This window comes from Panulirus ornatus, chromosome 15 (genome assembly GCF_036320965.1).
Source record: "Panulirus ornatus isolate Po-2019 chromosome 15, ASM3632096v1, whole genome shotgun sequence".
NCBI classification, from domain to species: domain Eukaryota; kingdom Metazoa; phylum Arthropoda; class Malacostraca; order Decapoda; family Palinuridae; genus Panulirus; species Panulirus ornatus.
This window is the reverse complement of record NC_092238.1, coordinates 23,113,251-23,138,853: the sequence shown is the minus strand read 5'-3', so window position 1 is coordinate 23,138,853 and position 25,603 is coordinate 23,113,251. Positions and strand designations below refer to the sequence as shown.

Genomic DNA, 25,603 nt, shown 5'->3' with positions numbered 1-25,603 from the left:
GTTTCTTTACTTGATCACTATGGCTTCAAGATGTGTCGGTGTATGGGATACCAATCTGTTGAGAGCACCCAAAGGGAAGTGTTTTTTCTAGCTATAAATATTACAACGCTTGTTTTCATATCACACATTATTCCACCAGGTTATGCGAACACAAGCAATTTCGATTGCATTCATCTTGTTTCTAGTATATTTGCCTATATTTTTCCATTATCATACTTAATCACTGTTTCCCGCGTCAGCGAGGGAGCGCAATAAAACAGACAAAATGTCCCAGCCACACACACACACACACACGTATGTATATATATATATATATATATATATATATATATATATATATATATATATATATATGTGTGTGTGTGTGTATATAAATATATATATATATATATATATATATATATATATATATATATATATATATATATATATATATATATATATATATATATATTTATATATACTTCCCACGTATTCCTTGCGTGTCGTAGAAGGTGACTAAAAGGGGAGGGAGCGGGGCGGGGGCTGGAAATCCTCCCCTCTCGTTTTTGATTACCCAAAAGAAGGAACAGAGGAGGCCAAGTGAGGATATTCCCTCTAAGGCTCAGTCCTCTGATCTTAACGCTACCTCGCTAGCGCAGAAAATGATGAATAGTATGAAATATATATACATTTATTTATATTTATTTTGCTTTGTCGCTGTCTCAAGCGTTAGCGAGGTAGCGCAAGGAAACAGACGGAAGAATGGCCCAACCCACCCACATACACATGTATATACATACACGCCCACACACGCACATATACATACCTATACATCTCAATGTATACATATATATACACACAGACATATACATATATACACAAGTACATAATTCATATTGTCTGCCCTTATTCATTCCCGTCGCCACCCCGCCACTCATGAAATAACAACCCCCTCCCTTTGCATGTGTGCGAGGTAGCGCTAGGAAAAGACAACAAAGCCACATTCGTTCACACTCAGTCTCTAGCTGTCATGTACAATGCACCGAAACCACAGCTCCCTTTCCACATCCAGGCCCCACAGAACTTTCCATGGTTTACCCCAGACGCTTCACATGCCCTGGTTCAATCCATTGACAGCACGTCGACCCCTGGTATACCACATCGTTCCAATTCACTCTCTTCCTTGCACGCCTTTCACCCTCCTGCATGTTCAGGCCCCGATCACTCAAAATCATTTTCACTCCATCCTTCCACCTCCAATGTGGTCTCCCACTTCTCGTTCCCTCCACCTCCGACACATATATCCTCTTGGTCAATCTTTCCTCACTCATTCTCTCCATGTGACCAAACCATTTCAAAACACCCTCTTCTGCTCTCTCAACCACACTCTTTTTATTACCACACATCTCTCTTACCCATTCATTACTTACTCGATCAAACCACCTCACACCACATATTGTCCTCAAACATCTCATTTCCAGCACATCCACCATCCGCACAACTCTATCTATAGCCCCCGCCTCGCAACCATATATCATTGTTGGAACCACTATTCCTTCAAACATACCCATTTTTGCTTTCCAATATAAAGTTCTCGACTTCCACACATTCTTCAACGCTCCCAGAACTTTCGTCCCCTCCCCCACCCTATGATTCACTTCCGCTTCCATGGTTCCATCCGCTGCCAAACCCACTCCCAGATATCTAAAACACTTCACTTCCTCCAGTTTTTCTCCATTCAAACTTACCTCCCAATTGACTTGTCCCTCAACCCTAATGTACCTAATAACCTTGCTCTTATTCACATTTACTCTCAGCTTTCTTCTATCACATACTTTACCAAACTCAGTCACCAGCTTCTGTAGTTTCTCACCCGAATCCGCCACCAACGCTGTATCATCAGCGAACAACAACTGACTCACTTCCCAAGCTCTCTCATCCGCAACCGACTGCATACTCGCCCCTCTTTCCAAAACTCTTGCATTCACCTCCCTAACAAACCCATCCATAAACAAATTAAACAACCATGGAGACATCACGTACCCCAGTCGCAAACCAACATTTACTGAGAACCAATCACTTTCCTCTCTTCCTACACGTACACATGCCTTACATCTTCGATTAATACTTTTCACTGCTTCTATCAACTTGCCTCCCACACCATATATTCTTAATACCTTCCACAAAGCATCTCTATCCACTCTATCATAATCCTTCTCCAGATCTATAAATGCTACATACAAATCCATTTGCTTTTCTAAGTATTTCTCATACATTCTTCAAAGCAAACTCCTGATCCACATATCCTCTACCACTTCTGAAACCACACTGCTCTTCCCCAATCTGATGCTCTGTACATGTCCCCACCCTCTCAATCAACACCCTCTCACACAATTTCCCAGGAATACTCAACAAACTTATACCTCTGTAATTTGAGCACTCTTATCCCCTTTACCTTTGTACAACGGCACCATGCAAGCATTCCACCAATCCTCAGGCACCTCACCATGAGTCATACATACATTAAATATCCTTACCAACCAGTCAACAATATGTCACCCCCTTTTTTAATAAATTCCACTGCAATACCATCCAAACCCGCTGCCTTGCCGGCTTTCATCTTCTGCAAAGCCTTTACTACCTCTTCTCTGTTTACCACATCATTCACCCTAACCCTCTCACTTTGCACACCACCTCAACCAAAACACCCTATATCTACCACTCTATCATCAAACACATTCAACAAACCTTCAAAATACTCACTCCATCTCACATCACCACTACTTGTTATCACCTCCCCATTAGCCCCCTTCACTGATGTTTCCATTTGTTCCCTTGTTTTACGCACTTTATTTACTTCCTTCCAAAACATCTTTTTATTCTCCCTAAAAAGAAGAAAGTTAAGAGTAAATGTGAATAAGAGCAAGGTTATTAGGTACAGTAGGGTTGAGGGTCAAGTCAATTGGGAGGTGAGTTTGAATGGAGAAAAACTGGAGGAAGTGAAGTGTTTTAGATATCTGGGAGTGGATCTGGCAGCGGATGGAACCATGGAAGCGGAAGTGGATCATAGGGTGGGGGAGGGGGCGAAAATTCTTGGGGCCTTGAAGAATGTGTGGAAGTCGAGAACATTATCTCGGAAAGCAAAAATGGGTATGTTTGAAGGAATAGTGGTTCCAACAATGTTGTATGGTTGCGAGGCGTGGGCTATGGATAGAGTTGTGCGCAGGAGGATGGATGTGCTGGAAATGAGATGTTTGAGGACAATGTGTGGTGTGAGGTGGTTTGATCGAGTGAGTAACGTAAGGGTAAGAGAGATGTGTGGAAATAAAAAGAGCGTGGTTGAGAGAGCAGAAGAGGGTGTTTTGAAGTGGTTTGGGCACATGGAGAGAATGAGTGAGGAAAGATTGACCAAGAGGATATATGTGTCGGAGGTGGAGGGAACGAGGAGAAGAGGGAGACCAAATTGGAGGTGGAAAGATGGAGTGAAAAAGATTTTGTGTGATCGGGGCCTGAACATGCAGGAGGGTGAAAGGAGGGCAAGGAATAGAGTGAATTGGAGCGATGTGGTATACCGGGGTTGACGTGCTGTCAGTGGATTGAATCAAGGCATGTGAAGCGTCTGGGGTAAACCATGGAAAGCTGTGTAGGTATGTATATTTGCGTGTGTGGACGTATGTATATACATGTGTATGGGGGGGGGCATTTCTTTCGTCTGTTTCCTTGCGCTACCTCGCAAACGCGGGAGACAGCGACAAAGTATAATATAATAAATAAATAATATATATATATATATATATATATATATATATATATATATATATATATATATATATATATATATATATATATATATATATGTATATATATATATTGTAGGAACCACTATTCCTTCAAACATACCCATTTTTGCTTTCCGAGATAATGTTCTCGACTTCCACACATTCTTCAAGGCTTCCAGGATTTTCGCCTCCTCCCCCACCCTATGATCCACTTCCGCTTCCATGGTTCCATCCGCTGCCAGATCCACTCCCAGATATCTAAAACACTTTACTTCCTCCAGTTTTTCTCCATTCAAACTTACCTCCCAAATGACTTGACCCTCAACCCTACTGTACCTAATAACCTTGCTCTTATTCACATTTACTCTTAACTTTCTTCTTTCACACACTTTACCAAACTCAGTCACCAGCTTCTGCAGTTTCTCACATGAATCAGCCACCAGCGCTGTATCATCAGCGAACAACAACTGACTCACTTCCCAAGCTCTCTCATCCCCAACAGACTTCATACTTGCCCCTCTTTCCAAAACTCTTGCATTCACCTCCCTAACAACCCCATCCATAAACAAATTAAACAACCATGGAGACATCACACACCCCTGCCGCAAACCTACATTCACTGAGAACCAATCACTTTCCTCTCTTCCTACACGTACACATGCCTTACATCCTCGATAAAAACTTTTCACTGCTTCTAACAACTTGCCTCCCACACCATATATTCTTAATACCTTCCACAGAGTATCTCTATCAACTCTATCATATGCCTTCTCCAGATCCATAAATGCTACATACAAATCCATTTGCTTTTCTAAGTATTTCTCACGTACATTCTTCAAAGCAAACACCTGATCCACATATCCTCTACCACTTCTGAAACCACACTGCTCTTCCCCAATCTGATGCTCTGTACATGCCTTCACCCTCTCAATCAATACCCTCCCATATAATTTACCAGGAATACTCAACAAACTTATACCTCTGTAATTTGAGCACTCACTCTTATCCCCTTTGCCTTTGTGCAATGGCACTATGCACGCATTCCGCCAATCCTCAGGCACCTCACCAAGAGTCATACATACATTAAATAACCTTACCAACCAGTCAATAATACAGTCACCCCCTTTTTTAATAAATTCCACTGCAATACCATCCAAACCTGCTGCCTTGCCGGCTTTCATCTTCCGCAAAGCTTTTACTACCTCTTCTCTGTTTACCAAATCATTTTCCCTAACCCTCTCACTTTGCACACCACCTCGACCAAAACACCTTATATCTGCCACTCTGTCATCAAACACATTCAACAAACCTTCAAAATACTCACTCCATCTCCTTCTCACATCACCACTACTTGTCATCACCTCCCCATTTGCGCCCTTCACTGAAGTTCCCATTTGCTCCCTTGTCTTACGCACTTTATTTACCTCCTTCCAGAACATCTTTTTATTCTCCCTAAAATTTAATGATACTCTCTCACCCCAACTCTCATTTGCCCTCTTTTTCACCTCTTGCACCTTTCTCTTGACCTCCTGTCTCCTTCTTTTATACATCACCCACTCAATTGCATCTTTTCCCTGCAAAAATAGTCCAAATGCCTCTCTCTTCTCTTTCACTAATAATCTTACTTCTTCATCCCACCACTCACCACCCTTTCTAATCAACCCACCTCCCACTCTTCTCATGCCACAAGCATCTTTTGCGCAATCCATCTCTGATTCCCTAAATACATCCCATTCCTCCCCCACTCCCCTTACTTCCATTGTTCTCACCTTTTTCCATTCTGTACTCAGTCTCTCCTGGTACTTCCTCACACAAGTCTCCTTCCCAAGCTCACTTACTCTCACCACCCTCTTCACCCCAACATTCACTCTTCTTTTCTGAAAACCCATACAAATCTTCACCTTAGCCTCCACAAGATAATGATCAGACATCCCTCCAGTTGCACCTCTCAGCACATTAACATCCAAAAGTCTCTCTTTCGCGCGCCTGTCAATTAACACGGAATCCAATAACGCTCTCTGGCCATCTCTCCTACTTACATACGTATACTTATGTATATCTCGCTTTTTAAACCAGGTATTCCCAATCACCAGTCCTTTTTCAGCACATAAATCTACAAGCTCTTCACCATTTCCATTTACAACACTGAACACCCCATGTATACCAATTATTCCCTCAACTGCCACATTACTCACCTTTGCATTCAAATCACCCATCACTATAACCCGGTCTCGTGCATCAAAACCACTAACACACTCATTCAGCTGCTCCCAAAACACTTGCTTCTCATGATCTTTCTTCTCATGCCCAGGTGCATATGCACCAATAATCACCCATCTCTCTTCATCAACTTTCAGTTTTACCCATATTAATCGAGAAATTACTTTCTTACATTCTATCACATACTCCCACAACTCCTGTTTCAGGAGTACTGCTACTCCTTCCCTTGCTCTTGTCCTCTCACTAACCCCTGACTTTACTCCCAAGACATTCCCAAACCACTCTTCCCCTTTACCCTTGAGCTTCGTTTCACTCAGAGCCAAAACATCCAGGTTCCATTCCTCAAACATACTACCTATCTCTCCTTTTTTCACATCTTGGTTACATCCACACACATTTAGACACCCCAGTCTGAGCCTTCGAGGAGGATGAGCACTCCCCGCGTGACTCCTTCTTCTGTTTCCCATTTTAGAAAGTTAAAAAAAATACGAGGGGAGGATTTTTGGCCCCCCGCTCCCGTCCCTTTTAGTCGCCTTCTACGACACGCGAGGAATGCGTGGGAAGTATTCTTTCACCCCTATCCCCAGGGATAATATATATATATATATATATATATATATATATATATATATATATATATATATATATATATATATATATATATATATATATATATTTTTTTTTTTTTTTCTTTCTTTTTTTTTGCCGCTGTCTCCCGCGTTTGCGAGGTAGCGCAAGGAAACCGACGAAAGAAATGGCCCAACCCACCCCCATACACATGTATATACATACGTCCACACACGCAAATATACATACCTACACAGCTTTCCATGGTTTACCCCAGACGCTTCACATGCCTTGATTCAATCCACTGACAGCACGTCAACCCCGGTATACCACATCGCTGCAATTCACTCTATTCCTTGCCCTCCTTTCACCCTCCTGCATGATCAGGCCCCGATCACACAAAATCTTTTTCACTCCATCTTCCACCTCCAATTTGGTCTCCCTCTTCTCCTCGTTCCCTCCACCTCCGACACATATATTCCTCTTGGTCAATCTTTCCTCACTCATTCTCTCCATGTGACCGAACCATTTCAAAACACCCTCTTCTGCTCTCTCAACCACGCTCTTTTTATTACCACACATCTCTCTTACCCAATTTTTACTTACTCGATCAAACCACCTCACACCACATATTGTCCTCAAACATCTCATTTCCAGCACATCCACCATCCGCACAACTCTATCTATAGCCCCCGCCTCGCAACCATATATCATTGTTGGAACCACTATTCCTTCAAACATACCCATTTTTGCTTTCCAATATAAAGTTCTCGACTTCCACACATTCTTCAACGCTCCCAGAACTTTCGTCCCCCTCCCCCACCCTATGATTCACTTCCGCTTCCATGGTTCCATCCGCTGCCAAATCCACTCCCAGATATCTAAAACAGTTCACTTCCTCCAGTTTTTCTCCATTCAAACTTACCTCCCAATTGACTTGTCCCTCAACCCTAATGTACCTAATAACCTTGCTCTTATTCACATTTACTCTCAGCTTTCTTCTATCACATACTTTACCAAACTCAGTCACCAGCTTCTGTAGTTTCTCACCCGAATCCGCCACCAACGCTGTATCATCAGCGAAGAACTGACTCACTTCCCAAGCTCTCTCATCACCAACTGACTGCATACTCGCCCCTCTTTCCAAAACTCTTGCATTCACCTCCCTAACAAACCCATCCATAAACAAATTAAACAACCATGGAGACATCACGTACCCCAGTCCGCAAACCAACATTCACTGAGAACCAATCACTTTCCTCTCTTCCTACACGTACACATGCCTTACATCTTCGATTAATACTTTTCACTGCTTCTATCAACTTGCCTCCCACACCATATATTCTTAATACCTTCCACAAAGCATCTCTATCCACTCTATCATAATCCTTCTCCAGATCTATAAATGCTACATACAAATCCATTTGCTTTTCTAAGTATTTCTCATACATTCTTCAAAGCAAACTCCTGATCCACATATCCTCTACCACTTCTGAAACCACACTGCTCTTCCCCAATCTGATGCTCTGTACATGTCCCCACCCTCTCAATCAACACCCTCTCACACAATTTCCCAGGAATACTCAACAAACTTATACCTCTGTAATTTGAGCACTCTTATCCCCTTTACCTTTGTACAACGGCACCATGCAAGCATTCCACCAATCCTCAGGCACCTCACCATGAGTCATACATACATTAAATATCCTTACCAACCAGTCAACAATATGTCACCCCCTTTTTTAATAAATTCCACTGCAATACCATCCAAACCCGCTGCCTTGCCGGCTTTCATCTTCTGCAAAGCCTTTACTACCTCTTCTCTGTTTACCACATCATTCACCCTAACCCTCTCACTTTGCACACCACCTCAACCAAAACACCCTATATCTACCACTCTATCATCAAACACATTCAACAAACCTTCAAAATACTCACTCCATCTCACATCACCACTACTTGTTATCACCTCCCCATTAGCCCCCTTCACTGATGTTTCCATTTGTTCCCTTGTTTTACGCACTTTATTTACTTCCTTCCAAAACATCTTTTTATTCTCCCTAAAAAGAAGAAAGTTAAGAGTAAATGTGAATAAGAGCAAGGTTATTAGGTACAGTAGGGTTGAGGGTCAAGTCAATTGGGAGGTGAGTTTGAATGGAGAAAAACTGGAGGAAGTGAAGTGTTTTAGATATCTGGGAGTGGATCTGGCAGCGGATGGAACCATGGAAGCGGAAGTGGATCATAGGGTGGGGGAGGGGGCGAAAATTCTTGGGGCCTTGAAGAATGTGTGGAAGTCGAGAACATTATCTCGGAAAGCAAAAATGGGTATGTTTGAAGGAATAGTGGTTCCAACAATGTTGTATGGTTGCGAGGCGTGGGCTATGGATAGAGTTGTGCGCAGGAGGATGGATGTGCTGGAAATGAGATGTTTGAGGACAATGTGTGGTGTGAGGTGGTTTGATCGAGTGAGTAACGTAAGGGTAAGAGAGATGTGTGGAAATAAAAAGAGCGTGGTTGAGAGAGCAGAAGAGGGTGTTTTGAAGTGGTTTGGGCACATGGAGAGAATGAGTGAGGAAAGATTGACCAAGAGGATATATGTGTCGGAGGTGGAGGGAACGAGGAGAAGAGGGAGACCAAATTGGAGGTGGAAAGATGGAGTGAAAAAGATTTTGTGTGATCGGGGCCTGAACATGCAGGAGGGTGAAAGGAGGGCAAGGAATAGAGTGAATTGGAGCGATGTGGTATACCGGGGTTGACGTGCTGTCAGTGGATTGAATCAAGGCATGTGAAGCGTCTGGGGTAAACCATGGAAAGCTGTGTAGGTATGTATATTTGCGTGTGTGGACGTATGTATATACATGTGTATGGGGGGGGGGCATTTCTTTCGTCTGTTTCCTTGCGCTACCTCGCAAACGCGGGAGACAGCGACAAAGTATAATATAATAAATAAATAATATATATATATATATATATATATATATATATATATATATATATATATATATATATATATATATATATATATATATATATATGTATATATATATATTGTAGGAACCACTATTCCTTCAAACATACCCATTTTTGCTTTCCGAGATAATGTTCTCGACTTCCACACATTCTTCAAGGCTTCCAGGATTTTCGCCTCCTCCCCCACCCTATGATCCACTTCCGCTTCCATGGTTCCATCCGCTGCCAGATCCACTCCCAGATATCTAAAACACTTTACTTCCTCCAGTTTTTCTCCATTCAAACTTACCTCCCAAATGACTTGACCCTCAACCCTACTGTACCTAATAACCTTGCTCTTATTCACATTTACTCTTAACTTTCTTCTTTCACACACTTTACCAAACTCAGTCACCAGCTTCTGCAGTTTCTCACATGAATCAGCCACCAGCGCTGTATCATCAGCGAACAACAACTGACTCACTTCCCAAGCTCTCTCATCCCCAACAGACTTCATACTTGCCCCTCTTTCCAAAACTCTTGCATTCACCTCCCTAACAACCCCATCCATAAACAAATTAAACAACCATGGAGACATCACACACCCCTGCCGCAAACCTACATTCACTGAGAACCAATCACTTTCCTCTCTTCCTACACGTACACATGCCTTACATCCTCGATAAAAACTTTTCACTGCTTCTAACAACTTGCCTCCCACACCATATATTCTTAATACCTTCCACAGAGTATCTCTATCAACTCTATCATATGCCTTCTCCAGATCCATAAATGCTACATACAAATCCATTTGCTTTTCTAAGTATTTCTCACGTACATTCTTCAAAGCAAACACCTGATCCACATATCCTCTACCACTTCTGAAACCACACTGCTCTTCCCCAATCTGATGCTCTGTACATGCCTTCACCCTCTCAATCAATACCCTCCCATATAATTTACCAGGAATACTCAACAAACTTATACCTCTGTAATTTGAGCACTCACTCTTATCCCCTTTGCCTTTGTGCAATGGCACTATGCACGCATTCCGCCAATCCTCAGGCACCTCACCAAGAGTCATACATACATTAAATAACCTTACCAACCAGTCAATAATACAGTCACCCCCTTTTTTAATAAATTCCACTGCAATACCATCCAAACCTGCTGCCTTGCCGGCTTTCATCTTCCGCAAAGCTTTTACTACCTCTTCTCTGTTTACCAAATCATTTTCCCTAACCCTCTCACTTTGCACACCACCTCGACCAAAACACCTTATATCTGCCACTCTGTCATCAAACACATTCAACAAACCTTCAAAATACTCACTCCATCTCCTTCTCACATCACCACTACTTGTCATCACCTCCCCATTTGCGCCCTTCACTGAAGTTCCCATTTGCTCCCTTGTCTTACGCACTTTATTTACCTCCTTCCAGAACATCTTTTTATTCTCCCTAAAATTTAATGATACTCTCTCACCCCAACTCTCATTTGCCCTCTTTTTCACCTCTTGCACCTTTCTCTTGACCTCCTGTCTCCTTCTTTTATACATCACCCACTCAATTGCATCTTTTCCCTGCAAAAATAGTCCAAATGCCTCTCTCTTCTCTTTCACTAATAATCTTACTTCTTCATCCCACCACTCACCACCCTTTCTAATCAACCCACCTCCCACTCTTCTCATGCCACAAGCATCTTTTGCGCAATCCATCTCTGATTCCCTAAATACATCCCATTCCTCCCCCACTCCCCTTACTTCCATTGTTCTCACCTTTTTCCATTCTGTACTCAGTCTCTCCTGGTACTTCCTCACACAAGTCTCCTTCCCAAGCTCACTTACTCTCACCACCCTCTTCACCCCAACATTCACTCTTCTTTTCTGAAAACCCATACAAATCTTCACCTTAGCCTCCACAAGATAATGATCAGACATCCCTCCAGTTGCACCTCTCAGCACATTAACATCCAAAAGTCTCTCTTTCGCGCGCCTGTCAATTAACACGGAATCCAATAACGCTCTCTGGCCATCTCTCCTACTTACATACGTATACTTATGTATATCTCGCTTTTTAAACCAGGTATTCCCAATCACCAGTCCTTTTTCAGCACATAAATCTACAAGCTCTTCACCATTTCCATTTACAACACTGAACACCCCATGTATACCAATTATTCCCTCAACTGCCACATTACTCACCTTTGCATTCAAATCACCCATCACTATAACCCGGTCTCGTGCATCAAAACCACTAACACACTCATTCAGCTGCTCCCAAAACACTTGCTTCTCATGATCTTTCTTCTCATGCCCAGGTGCATATGCACCAATAATCACCCATCTCTCTTCATCAACTTTCAGTTTTACCCATATTAATCGAGAAATTACTTTCTTACATTCTATCACATACTCCCACAACTCCTGTTTCAGGAGTACTGCTACTCCTTCCCTTGCTCTTGTCCTCTCACTAACCCCTGACTTTACTCCCAAGACATTCCCAAACCACTCTTCCCCTTTACCCTTGAGCTTCGTTTCACTCAGAGCCAAAACATCCAGGTTCCATTCCTCAAACATACTACCTATCTCTCCTTTTTTCACATCTTGGTTACATCCACACACATTTAGACACCCCAGTCTGAGCCTTCGAGGAGGATGAGCACTCCCCGCGTGACTCCTTCTTCTGTTTCCCATTTTAGAAAGTTAAAAAAAATACGAGGGGAGGATTTTTGGCCCCCCGCTCCCGTCCCTTTTAGTCGCCTTCTACGACACGCGAGGAATGCGTGGGAAGTATTCTTTCACCCCTATCCCCAGGGATAATATATATATATATATATATATATATATATATATATATATATATATATATATATATATATATATATATATATATATATATATTTTTTTTTTTTTTTCTTTCTTTTTTTTTGCCGCTGTCTCCCGCGTTTGCGAGGTAGCGCAAGGAAACCGACGAAAGAAATGGCCCAACCCACCCCCATACACATGTATATACATACGTCCACACACGCAAATATACATACCTACACAGCTTTCCATGGTTTACCCCAGACGCTTCACATGCCTTGATTCAATCCACTGACAGCACGTCAACCCCGGTATACCACATCGCTGCAATTCACTCTATTCCTTGCCCTCCTTTCACCCTCCTGCATGATCAGGCCCCGATCACACAAAATCTTTTTCACTCCATCTTTCCACCTCCAATTTGGTCTCCCTCTTCTCCTCGTTCCCTCCACCTCCGACACATATATTCTCTTGGTCAATCTTTCCTCACTCATTCTCTCCATGTGCCCGAACCATTTCAAAACACCCTCTTCTGCTCTCTCAACCACGCTCTTTTTATTTCCACACATCTCTCTTACCCTTACGTTACTTACTCGATCAAACCACCTCACACCACACATTGTCCTCAAACATCTCATTTCCAGCACATCCATCCTCCTGCGCACAACTCTATCCATAGCCCACGCCTCGCAACCATACAACATTGTTGGAACCACTATTCCTTCAAACATACCCATTTTTGCTTTCCGAGATAATGTTCTCGACTTCCACACATTCTTCAAGGCTCCCAGAATTTTCGCCCCCTCCCCCACCCTATGATCCACTTCCGCTTCCATGGTTCCATCCGCTGCCAGATCCACTCCCAGATATCTAAAACACTTTACTTCCTCCAGTTTTTCTCCATTCAAACTCACCTCCCAATTGACTTGACCCTCAACCCTACTGTACCTAATAACCTTGCTCTTATTCACATTTACTCTTAACTTTCTTTTTTCACACACTTTACCAAACTCAGTCACCAGCTTCTGCAGTTTCTCACATGAATCAGCCACCAGCGCTGTATCATCAGCGAACAACAACTGACTCACTTCCCAAGCTCTCTCATCCCCAACAGACTTCATACTTGCCCCTCTTTCCAAAACTCTTGCATTCACCTCCCTAACAACCCCATCCATAAACAAATTAAACAACCATGGAGACATCACACACCCCTGCCGCAAACCTACATTCACTGAGAACCAATCACTTTCCTCTCTTCCTACACGTACACATGCCTTACATCCTCGATAAGAACTTTTCACTGCTTCTAACAACTTGCCTCCCACACCATATATTCTTAATACCTTCCACAGAGCATCTCTATCAACTCTATAATATGCCTTCTCCAGATCCATAAATGCTACATACAAATCCATTTGCTTTTCTAAGTATTTCTCACATACATTCTTCAAAGCAAACACCTGATCCACACATCCTCTACCACTTCTGAAACCACACTGCTCTTCCCCAATCTGGTGCTCTGTACATGCCTTCACCCTCTCAATCAATACCCTCCCATATAATTTACCAGGAATACTCAACAAACTTATACCTCTGTAATTTGAGCACTCACTCTTATCCCCTTTGCCTTTGTACAATGGCACTATGCACGCATTCCGCCAATCCTCAGGCACCTCACCATGAGTCATACATACATTAAATAACCTTACCAACCAGTCAACAATACAGTCACCCCCTTTTTTAATAAATTCCACTGCAATACCATCCAAACCTGCTGCCTTGCCGGTTTTCATCTTCCGCAAAGCTTTCACTACCTCTTCTCTGTTTACCAAATCATTTTCCCTAACCCTCTCACTTTGCACACCACCTCGACCAAAACACCCTATATCTGCCACTCTATCATCAAACACATTCAACAAACCTTCAAAATACTCACTCCATCTCCTTCTCACATCACCACTACTTGTTATCACCTCCCCATTTGCGCCCTTCACTGAAGTTCCCATTTGCTCCCTTGTCTTACGCACTTTATTTACCTCCTTCCAGAACATCTTTTTATTCTCCCTAAAATTTAATGATACTCTCTCACCCCAACTCTCATTTGCCCTTTTTTTTTTTCACCTCTTGCACCTTTCTCTTGACCTCCTGTCTCTTTCTTTTATACATCTCCCACTCAATTGCATTTTTTCCCTGCAAAAATCGTCCAAATGCCTCTCTCTTCTCTTTCACTAATACTCTTACTTCTTCATCCCACCACTCACTACCCTTTCTAATCAACCCACCTCCCACTCTTCTCATGCCACAAGCATCTTTTGGGGCATCCATCACTGATTCCCTAAATACATCCCATTCCTCCCCCACTCCCCTTGCTTCCATTGTTCTCACCTTTTTCCATTCTGTACTCAGTCTCTCCTGGTACTTCCTCACACAGGTCTCCTTCTCAAGCTCACTTACTCTCACCACCCTCTTCACCCCAACATTCACTCTTCTTTTCTGAAGGCCCATACAAATCTTCACCTTAGCCTCCACAAGATAATGATCAGACATCCCTACAGTTGCACCTCTCAGCACATTAACATCCAGAAGTCTCTCTTTCGCACGCCTGTCAATTAACACGTAATCCAATAACGCTCTCTGGCCATCTCTCCTACTTACATAAGTATACTTATGTATATCTCGCTTTTTAAACCAGGTATTCCCAATCCCAATTGGAAGGTGAGTTTGAATGGAGAAAAACTGGAGGAAGTGAAGTGTTTTAGATATCTGGGAGTGGATCTGGCAGCGGATGGAACCATGGAAGCGGAAGTGGATCATAGGGTGGGGGAGGGGGCGAAAATTCTGGGGGCCTTGAAGAATGTGTGGAAGTCGAGAACATTATCTCGGAAAGCAAAAATGGGTATGTTTGAAGGAATAGTGGTTCCAACAATGTTGTATGGTTGCGAGGCGTGGGCTATGGATAGAGTTGTGCGCAGGAGGATGGATGTGCTGGAAATGAGATGTTTGAGGACAATGTGTGGTGTGAGGTGGTTTGATCGAGTGAGTAACGTAAGGGTAAGAGAGATGTGTGGAAATAAAAAGAGCGTGGTTGAGAGAGCAGAAGAGGGTGTTTTGAAGTGGTTTGGGCACATGGAGAGGATGAGTGAGGAAAGATTGACCAAGAGGATATATGTGTCGGAGGTGGAGGGAGCAAGAAGAAGAGGGAGACCAAATTGGAGGTGGAAAGATGGAGTGAAAAAGATTTTGTGTGATCGGGGCCTGAACATGCAGGAGGGTGAAAGGAGGGCAAGGAATAGAGTGAATTGGAACGATGTGGTATACCGGGGTTGACGTGCTGTCAGTGGATTGAATCAAGGCATGTGAAGCGTCTGGGGTAAACCATGGAAAGCTGTGTAGGTATGTATATTTGCGTGTGTGGACGTGTGTATATACATGTGTATGGGGGAGGTTGGGCCATTTCTTTCGTCTGTTTCCTTGCGCTACCTCGCAAACGCGGGAGACAGCGACAAAGTATAAAAATATATATATATATATATATATATATATATATATATATATATATATATATATATATATATATGTACACACACACACACACACACACACACACACACACACACACACACACACATATACATATATATACATATGAAAAATGTAAGAAATAATTTAGAAAACTGAAACTTCTAGCTTGAAATGAAATGAAAAAATTAATGTCACATAATGGTTCAACCTCTGGCTATGGAAAAGGGAAATGTATAATTTATTTACACAAACGTCAATAGTAGTTCTCATCAATTTAACCACTGTATCAATAAGCTTCAATGTCTAAGCTATATTTTTTCCAGTTTCACTATTTTCTTGTCAAAGCACCATGTATGAAAACTATGGATAGAGTTGTGCGCAGGAGGGTGGATGTGCTGGAAATGAGATGTTTGAGGACAATGTGTGGTGTGAGGTGGTTTGATCGAGTAAGTAACGTAAGGGTAAGAGAGATGTGTGGAAATAAAAAGAGCGTGGTTGAGAGAGCAGAAGAGGGTGTTTTGAAATGGTTTGGGCACATGGAGAGAATGAGTGAGGAAAGATTGACCAAGAGGATATATGTGTCGGAGGTGGAGGGAACGAGGAGAAGTGGGAGACCAAATTGGAGGTGGAAAGATGGAGTGAAAAAGATTTTGTGTGATCGGGGCCTGAACATGCAGGAGGGTGAAAGGAGGGCAAGGAATAGAGTGAATTGGATCGATGTGGAATACCGGGGTTGACGTGCTGTCAGTGATTGAATCAGGGCATGTGAAGCGTCTGGGGTAGACCATGGAAAGCTGTGTAGGTATGTATATTTGCGTGTGTGGACGTATGTATATACATGTGTATGGGGGTGGGTTGGGCCATTTCTTTCGTCTGTTTCCTTGCGCTACCTCGCAAACGCGGGAGACAGCGACAAAGCAAAAAAAAGAAAATATATATATATATATATATATATATATATATATATATATAAATATATATATATATAAACGCACATATATATTTCAACGTATACTTAAATATAAATACACATACACGGACATCTATACACGTGTAAATATACTTACTGCACAGGAAACAGCACCCCCCCCCCCCTTCCAGCGAGGTAGATCCAAGGAAAGACGAAAATGCCACATTCGTTCACCGTGTCTGTAGCTGTCATGTGTAATGCACCGAAACTACAGCTCCCTTTCCACATCCAGGCCCCACCGACCTTTCCCCAGGTGCTTGACATGCCCTGGTTCACTCCATTAATAATCAAGCACGTCGACCCCGGTATACTATATTGTTCCAATTCACTATATTCCTTGCTCGCCTTTCACTCTCCTGTAGGTTCATGCTCCGCTCGCTCAAAATATTTTTTCACGCCAACCTTCCACCTCCAATTTAGTCTAATATCTAGGTTTTCTCATCCCTAAACAGATGTCACAAGCGACCATGTGTTCGCAGCAGGTGAGTAAAATGATGGTATATATCTATATCATTTCAGCTAGTAGGTAAGGTTAGATTTTTTTTCTTTGTAGTGCTTATATTTTACATGTGTTACGTAGTTTTATATTCATTAACCTTAAATTTTCTGTTGTAGAATAGTCCTTATCATCTTAATTAAATGAATTTTAAATTTCTGAAGCAGGCGCTTCAAACGTTTTCATATTATGTAAACACTACATTAGCAATGCAGAATAAAATCAGACAATATGCAAAGATAGTAGCAATAAGAATGTATTCTGGATATTTACTTCTGTTATCATATATCAGGAAAAGAGTAAGATGAAAGTCTATTCCCTGTAGGTCTTATTCCACTTTTCATACAATGAACGTACAAATCACATCTAAATAACATTCCACAAATCTGAATTCTTACACCCCTAACAAATTGCCAGTTATACAGTGTACAGCAAATGTTTGATGCATTGATGTAGAGGGAAGTGTATTTCAGGTTGGTGCAATCAGTGAGTCCACATCGTACCTCGTGACTCTCTAAATGGCAATCAGCTAATATGTAACACGTGGACAGTACTAGCCCCCCTCACCTACTAGATGCACCCATCATAGTAGCAGGCCTGGTGATTTGTCGTCGTATCTTTTTTTTTTTTTCCATCCAATTTCAATACTAGTGCAGAAAATTGTAGGTCTGAACAGTTGGATAACAGGAGTTAGGATATATTCCACAATATTATAAAAGTACATTGAACACGGCATGCGAATATAAAGTAAATCAGGTGTTGAGTGTTACATGTGCCACGGTATATGTTCATGCATGTGGAGGCAGTAGTAGGTAACCTTCTGTCACCTGCTCTTGCTGTCGTCTGCTAACGCTTGGGTAAAGAGAAACTATTGTTAATCATCGAAATCCTATTATTTATTGTGCCTATAAAACATTTTTCTATACTCCATTATCAGAAAGTATTTAGCTATTATTACATAGAGTTTCTAGTTTGTTAAAGAAATACTTTTTAAATGTATATGTAATGAGAATCTCAATTGATTGAATATTATTTAGTCCAACATGGCGCAGGAGTATCAATACTTTTACGAAGATGAAGTCTACAGATTTAACAAAAAAGGAAACTTGGAACTTGGAATGGTGCTGGAAAATGCAGAGTTTGTGTCTAGTGATGAGGAATCTGACGTGGATGAGGAAGACAAGGTGACAAAAGGCAGCATTAGAGTGGCATGGTATCCCAAAGGGGAGGAGCAAGTTCTACCTGAAAGAAAGGTAATATTTACTCAAGAGCTTATATAGCATATGGTAAAAGTGTATGAGTTTTCGTTTTTGAAAATAGAATATAGATAAAATATAAATTGACTTGCACGGCAGCAGAATATGAACACTAATATGTTTAAAGCAACTTTTTGTAACCGCATTGTTGTATAGATCATCATTCAGAATTCTTTATCAGTCTTATGTGTCTGTTTGGTAGACCTTAGGTGAGAGATATAGGAAGTCATATGAGTAAGCTTTTCTCTGTCATAAGAAAGGATTTATCATTTGTTCTGAAGGCAATCATCACTGGAACTCTAGACCACCTTTGTTATTGTATTTCAAGAATATATCTTTTTTGGCAGAAAAACGATTAGGTAATGTTTCTATTTATTCCTTTCGCCTTATGAATTGTGGAATCCTTTAGATTCTTTCATGGAATATTTGTGTATAATATGTATTATAGTTTTGACGGGAGGAGCGTGCCTGGGGAGATGTGGGCTGGACATGTTTAGCTCGGTATGTGTATTGGGTGATTTAGACTTGCAATGATAGTGTAGTATTTAGGGAATAGAGTAACAGTGGTAGGGAATGTTTTGCATCAATACATCATACAGTATTAAGGATGACAATAATGTTGACTAGGAAAAATGTTGGGTTGATGATGAAGCAAAAAACAGTAGACTTCAAGTAAACTTCACTAGCCATCCCATAGCAGTTTTTGTGATATATTATAATTTTCCCTAATCTCCCTGAAATTTTTCAGACACATGCTTGAACATTGCACTTATTGCCCACAAAGATTCTGAAACATGATAGGGCAGGTTTTTGTTCATACCACTGCATTTTGAAAAGCAACTATTCCATATGGTCCTCATCAGTAGGCTTCCTTATTTATTTATACTTTTCCTGGGACCTCTATATAACATGAGGTCTTGGAGCTAATAGGACCTCTTTACAGAGGCCCCAAGCTATCCAGGGCTGCTCTACATCCAGTTGCAGGGAACTGTGGGCACCTTTGGAATGAGAGTATTTTATGAGTGTATTCCCAGTGATATAGCCTCACTAAAGGTGACTTCTCAAAATGCATGCAGAGACTGGTAGCACTACAGATTACATAAATTTTGGTATATGATTGTTGTAAGTCTTGGCAGCTAGGGGAATATGGGCCACACTTCAGTAGTTTCTTTTGATTATTTAGAAGTGTTTCACCATCTTTTTCATTAATTAACTTCATATCTGTGGTTCTAATAGCCCTCATCACTGTCATCTTTAACCCTGATATTGCGCTTTATCTCTGAAATTGTAATTCTCGTATGCACAGATTCTCATGCACACATCTTCATACACAGAACCTCATGAAGAAATCTTCATACACAGACCTTCATGCACAAACTTTCATACACAGACACACATGTACAGACCTTCATACTTATTCCCTCATGCTCTAACCTTCATACTCAAACCCTCATGCACAGACCTTCATGCACATACCTTCATACACAGACCCTTATAAAAAAAAAAACCTTCATACACAAACCCTCAAGCACAGATCTTTATACACAGACCTTCTTGCACAAACCTTCATATGTAGATCCTCTTGCACAAGTCTTCATACACAGACCCTCATGCACAAACTTTCATACACAGACACTCATGCACAAACCTTCATACACAGACCTTCATGCACAAACCTTCATACACAGACCTTCTTGTATAAACTTTCATACACAGACCCCCATGCAGAAGCCTTCATACACAGACCCTCAAGCACAAATGTATAAGACAAAGGAAGACAGTTAAAGAAGGAATTGGACCATTATGAAACAAACATGACACACTAACTACTGACAACAAGGAAATGCCTACCATACTAAATTATTCTTTTAACTCTGTATTTATGATTGAAGAAACATCTCGAATACCACAACCAACGAAAATGTTTCATGGTTATGATGAAGAAGAGTTGAAGGTTAGAGAAATAAAGAGCTCTGAAGCACTTGAATACCCAGACCAATTCAGTCCTAACAAATCCAATGGCCCAGATAACTTATCTCCAAGATTTTTAAAGGTCAGGAGACAGCTAATATTTCCCCTAACAAAAATATTCAACAAATCTCTATTGGATGGTTAGTTGCTAACGGACCATAAACTAGCAAATTTTACTCCTTTATATAAAAAAGGAGACAAAAAGTGTGCCATGAACTACCTCTCAATAAGCCGTATGTCAGTGTTACGTAAAATGATGGGAAAAATATGAAATAATATTGTCACATTTCTAGAACACAAAATTTTGTCGGATGACCAACATGGTTTCTGCTATAGAAGATCCTGCCTGATGAATTTGCTGGAATTTTTTAATGTTGTAAATCAGAATTGGGACAAAATTACCATTTGTTGTACTATATTTAGACTTTGATAAAGTACCTCAGGAGAGACTTTTACATAAACTCAAAGCGCATGGAATCGGTAAAGAACTCTACACATGGATCAGACATCGGCTTACCGGAAGATGCAGCATGTAGTATTAAACGGCAAAGCCTCAGATTGGCTAGACATAACAAATGGTGTGCCACAGGGGTCGGTTCTAGGCCCAATTATTTTCATAATGTACATTAATGATCAAGGACTTGGTCTCATATCTAAGATCTCCAATTTTGCTGTTGACGCTAACCTAGGAGGTAGAGCAGGTGGGACTGCGAAATGATTCAAAGAGATCTTAACTTACTAGCAGAGTGGTCATACACATGGCAAATGAAGTTTAATGTAGATAAGTGTCAAGTTATGCACTTTAAAGACAAGATTATTAAATGTTACGACCACAAACTATTTGGAAAGTCATTATCTAAAGTAAATGAAGAAAAGGACCTTGGAGTTGTCATTAGCAACATTATGAAGTACAAAACAGTGTCAAGCAGCAAGTAAAAATGGTAACCAAATGTAAGATTTCATATTGAGGAACATAGATTACATGACAACAGAAAAAATTCTCGCACTTTACAATTCTCAAGTAAGACCACACCTGGAATATGCAGTCCAGTTTTTGTCCCCAAATTATAAAAAAATATGAGGAAAAATTAGACCAAGTTCAAAGACGTGCAACAGAATTAATCCTATCCTTCAGAAATCTGGCATATGAAGAGAAGCTAAAATGATTGGATCTCTTCTCCCTTAAAAACAGACTTTGCGGCGACCTAATCCAAGTGTTCAAAATTGGCTGTACAATATGTTTACTAGGACGAATGGAATAAAACTCAAAGTTAAAAGATGTAGTACAGATGTGTGAAAAAGCTTCTTTTCCTGTAGGTGTGTTGAGCACTGGAATAAGTTTCCGCCAGACATAGTGAATGCTAGAACTATAAAAACCTTCAAAATTTGTTTAGACAAATACTTCATAAATTCAGGTATACTTTGAGAAAAACGCCAGAAGAAGATGTATAAATGACAGTGGTAATATGGGCACTAGAAGGCTAATGTACAGCGATGGAGAGTTGGTGATAAGAAAATACTGTGTGGAATTACATTTTTTGTCGATAATTTTTTCTTCAGACAACCCAATTGTGACCAGTCAGGCCTCCTGTTATCTGTCTTTCTCATGTAGACTCATGTAAACCTTCATACACAGACCCCCATGCACAAACTTTCATATGCAGACCCTCATGCACAAACTTTCATACAGACCCTCGTGCACAAATCTTCCTTCACAGACCTTCATGCATGAACCTTCATACACAGACCTTTATGCACAAACCTTCATTCACAGACCCTCATGCTCAAAAATTAAAAGTCCTAAAGAAATTTTCCTGTACAGACTATATGTATTATTGAAAGAATGACCTAAAAGTAGTAAGCTTTTTTAATTTGTGTGGCATGGCATTGAACTGAAGAATGGCAAGCTCAAATTGTGGGAAGGATCCTCATTATTTATTTTATGATTCTTTACTTTTTAGGTTTAATTTCATTTTTCATGCTCCAAAACACATTACTCACCTCATGGTTTATGCAGTATATGACTTCACTCATCCCACACATATTTACATGCTACATTTTTCACAGATTTTACATATCTTTTTATATATTCACACATTTATACAAATATGACACTGATGTGAATAAATGAAAAATAATTTTTTTCATTGAAAGAATATAATGTAGAAATTGTTTCTTGTACCCCGAATTTATTTGCATTGACTTAGAACATGATTTCTGAAGTACTCACTTTTTTGATCATCAAGGAGTGTATGTGATGCATGATATTTTTCCAGCTGTATTATTAAGTTCCTGGTGACATCTCTAGATAAGATTTGGAATTGTATACCAGATGGGAATTTGAGGATGTGAAGGTTTATACTCATAATAGTAATGCATTTTTATTGTGTTCTACAATGATTAAGGCATGGTGCATGGAAAGGGTTAGTAATATCAGGTGACATACAGTAGTCCAGATCATGTTCTGCCATGCGTATTCTGTTCTCAAAACCCTACACTACCAGTGCAAAACAATCATTCATTATCCAAAGCTCATAGCATGGTAGATCTGAACTGATGAATTACCAGGCTCTGAAGATCAGAAACACTGCAGTGTTAAGAAGTCGGTAATTACTTAAGTTGCACCACTTATCTGACTACTGATTTTGAAATGTAACCAGAGATAAATTGGTGTAGTGCTAGAAATGAGTTGATTTGAGGGAAGAATAACTATCGTTTAGTTTATTATCTGACAGTGAATAATATTGAGAAGGGCTGGGAAGGAAGGTTTTGGGAGGTATGGGGTTGATTGATGTAAAATTGGCAGAAACATTTCCAGGAATCAACAGAACTAAAGAAAAACCTGCCAGAGTTCCTATAGCTTCTGAGATTTATTGTGTTTTTCAGTTTTGTAAAATTATACAAATGATATTTTCATTTGCACTTTTTTATTTGTGGTAAGAATGGGCACTGCACCTGGTTTATTTATGTGTGATTGTTTGAACTCAAAAGGAAACCTCCCTGTATCTTCAGTGAAACACAGCCATGATAATTATTTGCTAAGATGATTAAAGTGTAGTTTTCATAGGTTCTGTTGATTTCTGGGTGTTACAGCTACTTTTACATTAATTAGCTGCATTTTCTATGGTAGATTGAAGCATTCCACTGTAAGCAAACTCACCTTGAACAGCCTTGTAAGTAACTAGGGAAAAAAAAAATTCATGTGATATCAAAAGTAAGGTAAATCCTTACTTTTGAGATTTTCATGGGTTCGCTTGATTATTAGATTTGGGCCACCTAATTTTACATTAACTTCATTTCCCTTGACAGAGTTAACCACATTTTCCTTTGCACTCAAGTGATCTACTGTACCAGTAGAGAAGCAGTTCATGTAAAACAGAAAGACTTTGGATGAAAAGGAAAAATGAATGAAATACAGCTATCCCCAATATAAAGATGGGATTATTTTCTTCCAAAGCCTATCATTTTACAAAATTGTATGATATATTGAAGCCAGTCGTATATTCAAGGTATGATATTAAGCACAAGTTTTTAATGTCTGACTTAAGTATGGAGTATACAAGCATCAGCATAGCCTGAGAACTATGTAGCATACTTATATCAGTTAGACGGGACAGTATTTAATGAATACTTAACAGAGAATGCATGACGGGTTTTAGGTGGTGGTGAAGTGGGTTGTTGTGGAGTGAGGGTTACTGGGAAGGAGGGGCACAGGAACTAAAATTGTGTACATCACCCCCTGAATTGCCTGAGTCATCACTAGAAGGTGGTTAGCTTAGGCCTTGTGAGAAAACATAGGCAATTTTAGCAGTGTGACTAGCTCCATTTTCTTCCTGTACAGCTCCCTGGTGAATTCCTGGTGATATGCTCAAGGGTCTTCTACCATTACAGCCCAGGCTGAGCATGGGTTGTTGGATTGGATCATTTGTTGCCTAGGCTGTTAGAAGCTGCCACCTGTGAGCACACATAGCCCCTGCAACCTGACTAGTTGGGCACACTTTGTACATACTTTTCCATTGTACTCTTAAACTTCTCTAATCTTTATTCCATGGAGTTTCTGATGATAGCATGCAAAGTGTTAGTCTTTGGCCTTGGCTGTTTAAAGTGTTTTCTTGTTTTGTGCATATCGCGCCTTTGGATTTTAGAGGTAATATTTAACAGTCTTCCTTGCCTGGCATACCAGTACGATGTTGTTGTGTAATGTAAGTAGGCTGCCATACTTTCTAGGATTTTGTAGGTTTAACTGATGATTTACTTCTGTCTGTGCTCTTGGGAGTATAGTATAGCTTTAGAGATTTCAGCCATTCCCAGTGATTTAGCTCCTTAACCATATTGATATGGGCTTTGAAAGATTTTTCAACACTTTTAATCCTGCAATTTTGCCCACCTTGTAGGGATGTTAGAATACAGTGGTACTCAGTTCGTGAGAGAATTAGTGCCTTGAATAACATTTGTTCTTCTCCACATGTCTTAAGGTTCACAGGATCCAGCCTTCCATCCTGCTGCAGGAGGCAACTATTGTTTTATTGTATTTGCCGAAGGCTAGGATGTTAGGTGTCTTTCAGATTATTCAACTGGCTTTTGATAGCATCTGTGTCCATTTGGTATTCTCCATTTTTTTTATTTCCTTATTTTGCCCATACTGGAGTTGAAAAGCATGTTGTTGTCAGTTGCCTGGTTAAAGACTTTATTTAAGTCTGTTGCCTTTCAGCATCCTCTGTTGATATGATTTTCATAATTATTCTTGTATGTGACTCTCTGTCTCATCAAAACAGGATTGCCAGTGAGAGGGAGGGCTATGGCAGTAGTATTACCAGCCTCTTCCATGACCTTTCCCTCTCGGTGAGACCTTCCTCCTTTTCTATTCACTGTACCAACAACCATGGTCTCTCTAGTAACCTCTCCTCAGTTGAATACCATCTGTCTAATACCTCTCCTAATATCTTACTTCTCTATGAGACACAGTTGTCTAATGATGTTTTCACTAGTCCCTTTTTCATGTCAAAATATAACTTTCACTCACAGTTCTTATTCAGAGGTGGTGTTTGTACTTATTCCAACTTTAACACGCCTGTTGCATGCCTC

General features: G+C 40.6%; 1 protein-coding gene across 1 annotated transcript in view; it reads left to right on the top strand.

The window, feature by feature from the left end:
• The first annotated feature begins 18,130 nt into the window (after positions 1 to 18,130).
• The window catches only part of LOC139753747 ((E3-independent) E2 ubiquitin-conjugating enzyme UBE2O), a 455,778-nt gene continuing 448,305 nt past the window's right edge, over positions 18,131 to 25,603 (top strand). The window contains exons 1-2 of the mRNA XM_071670555.1: positions 18,131 to 18,148; positions 18,329 to 18,544. Coding sequence (XP_071526656.1) covers positions 18,335 to 18,544 — 210 coding nt within the window. The 5' untranslated portion in view covers positions 18,131 to 18,148; positions 18,329 to 18,334. The remainder of the gene's footprint in view (positions 18,149 to 18,328; positions 18,545 to 25,603) is intronic.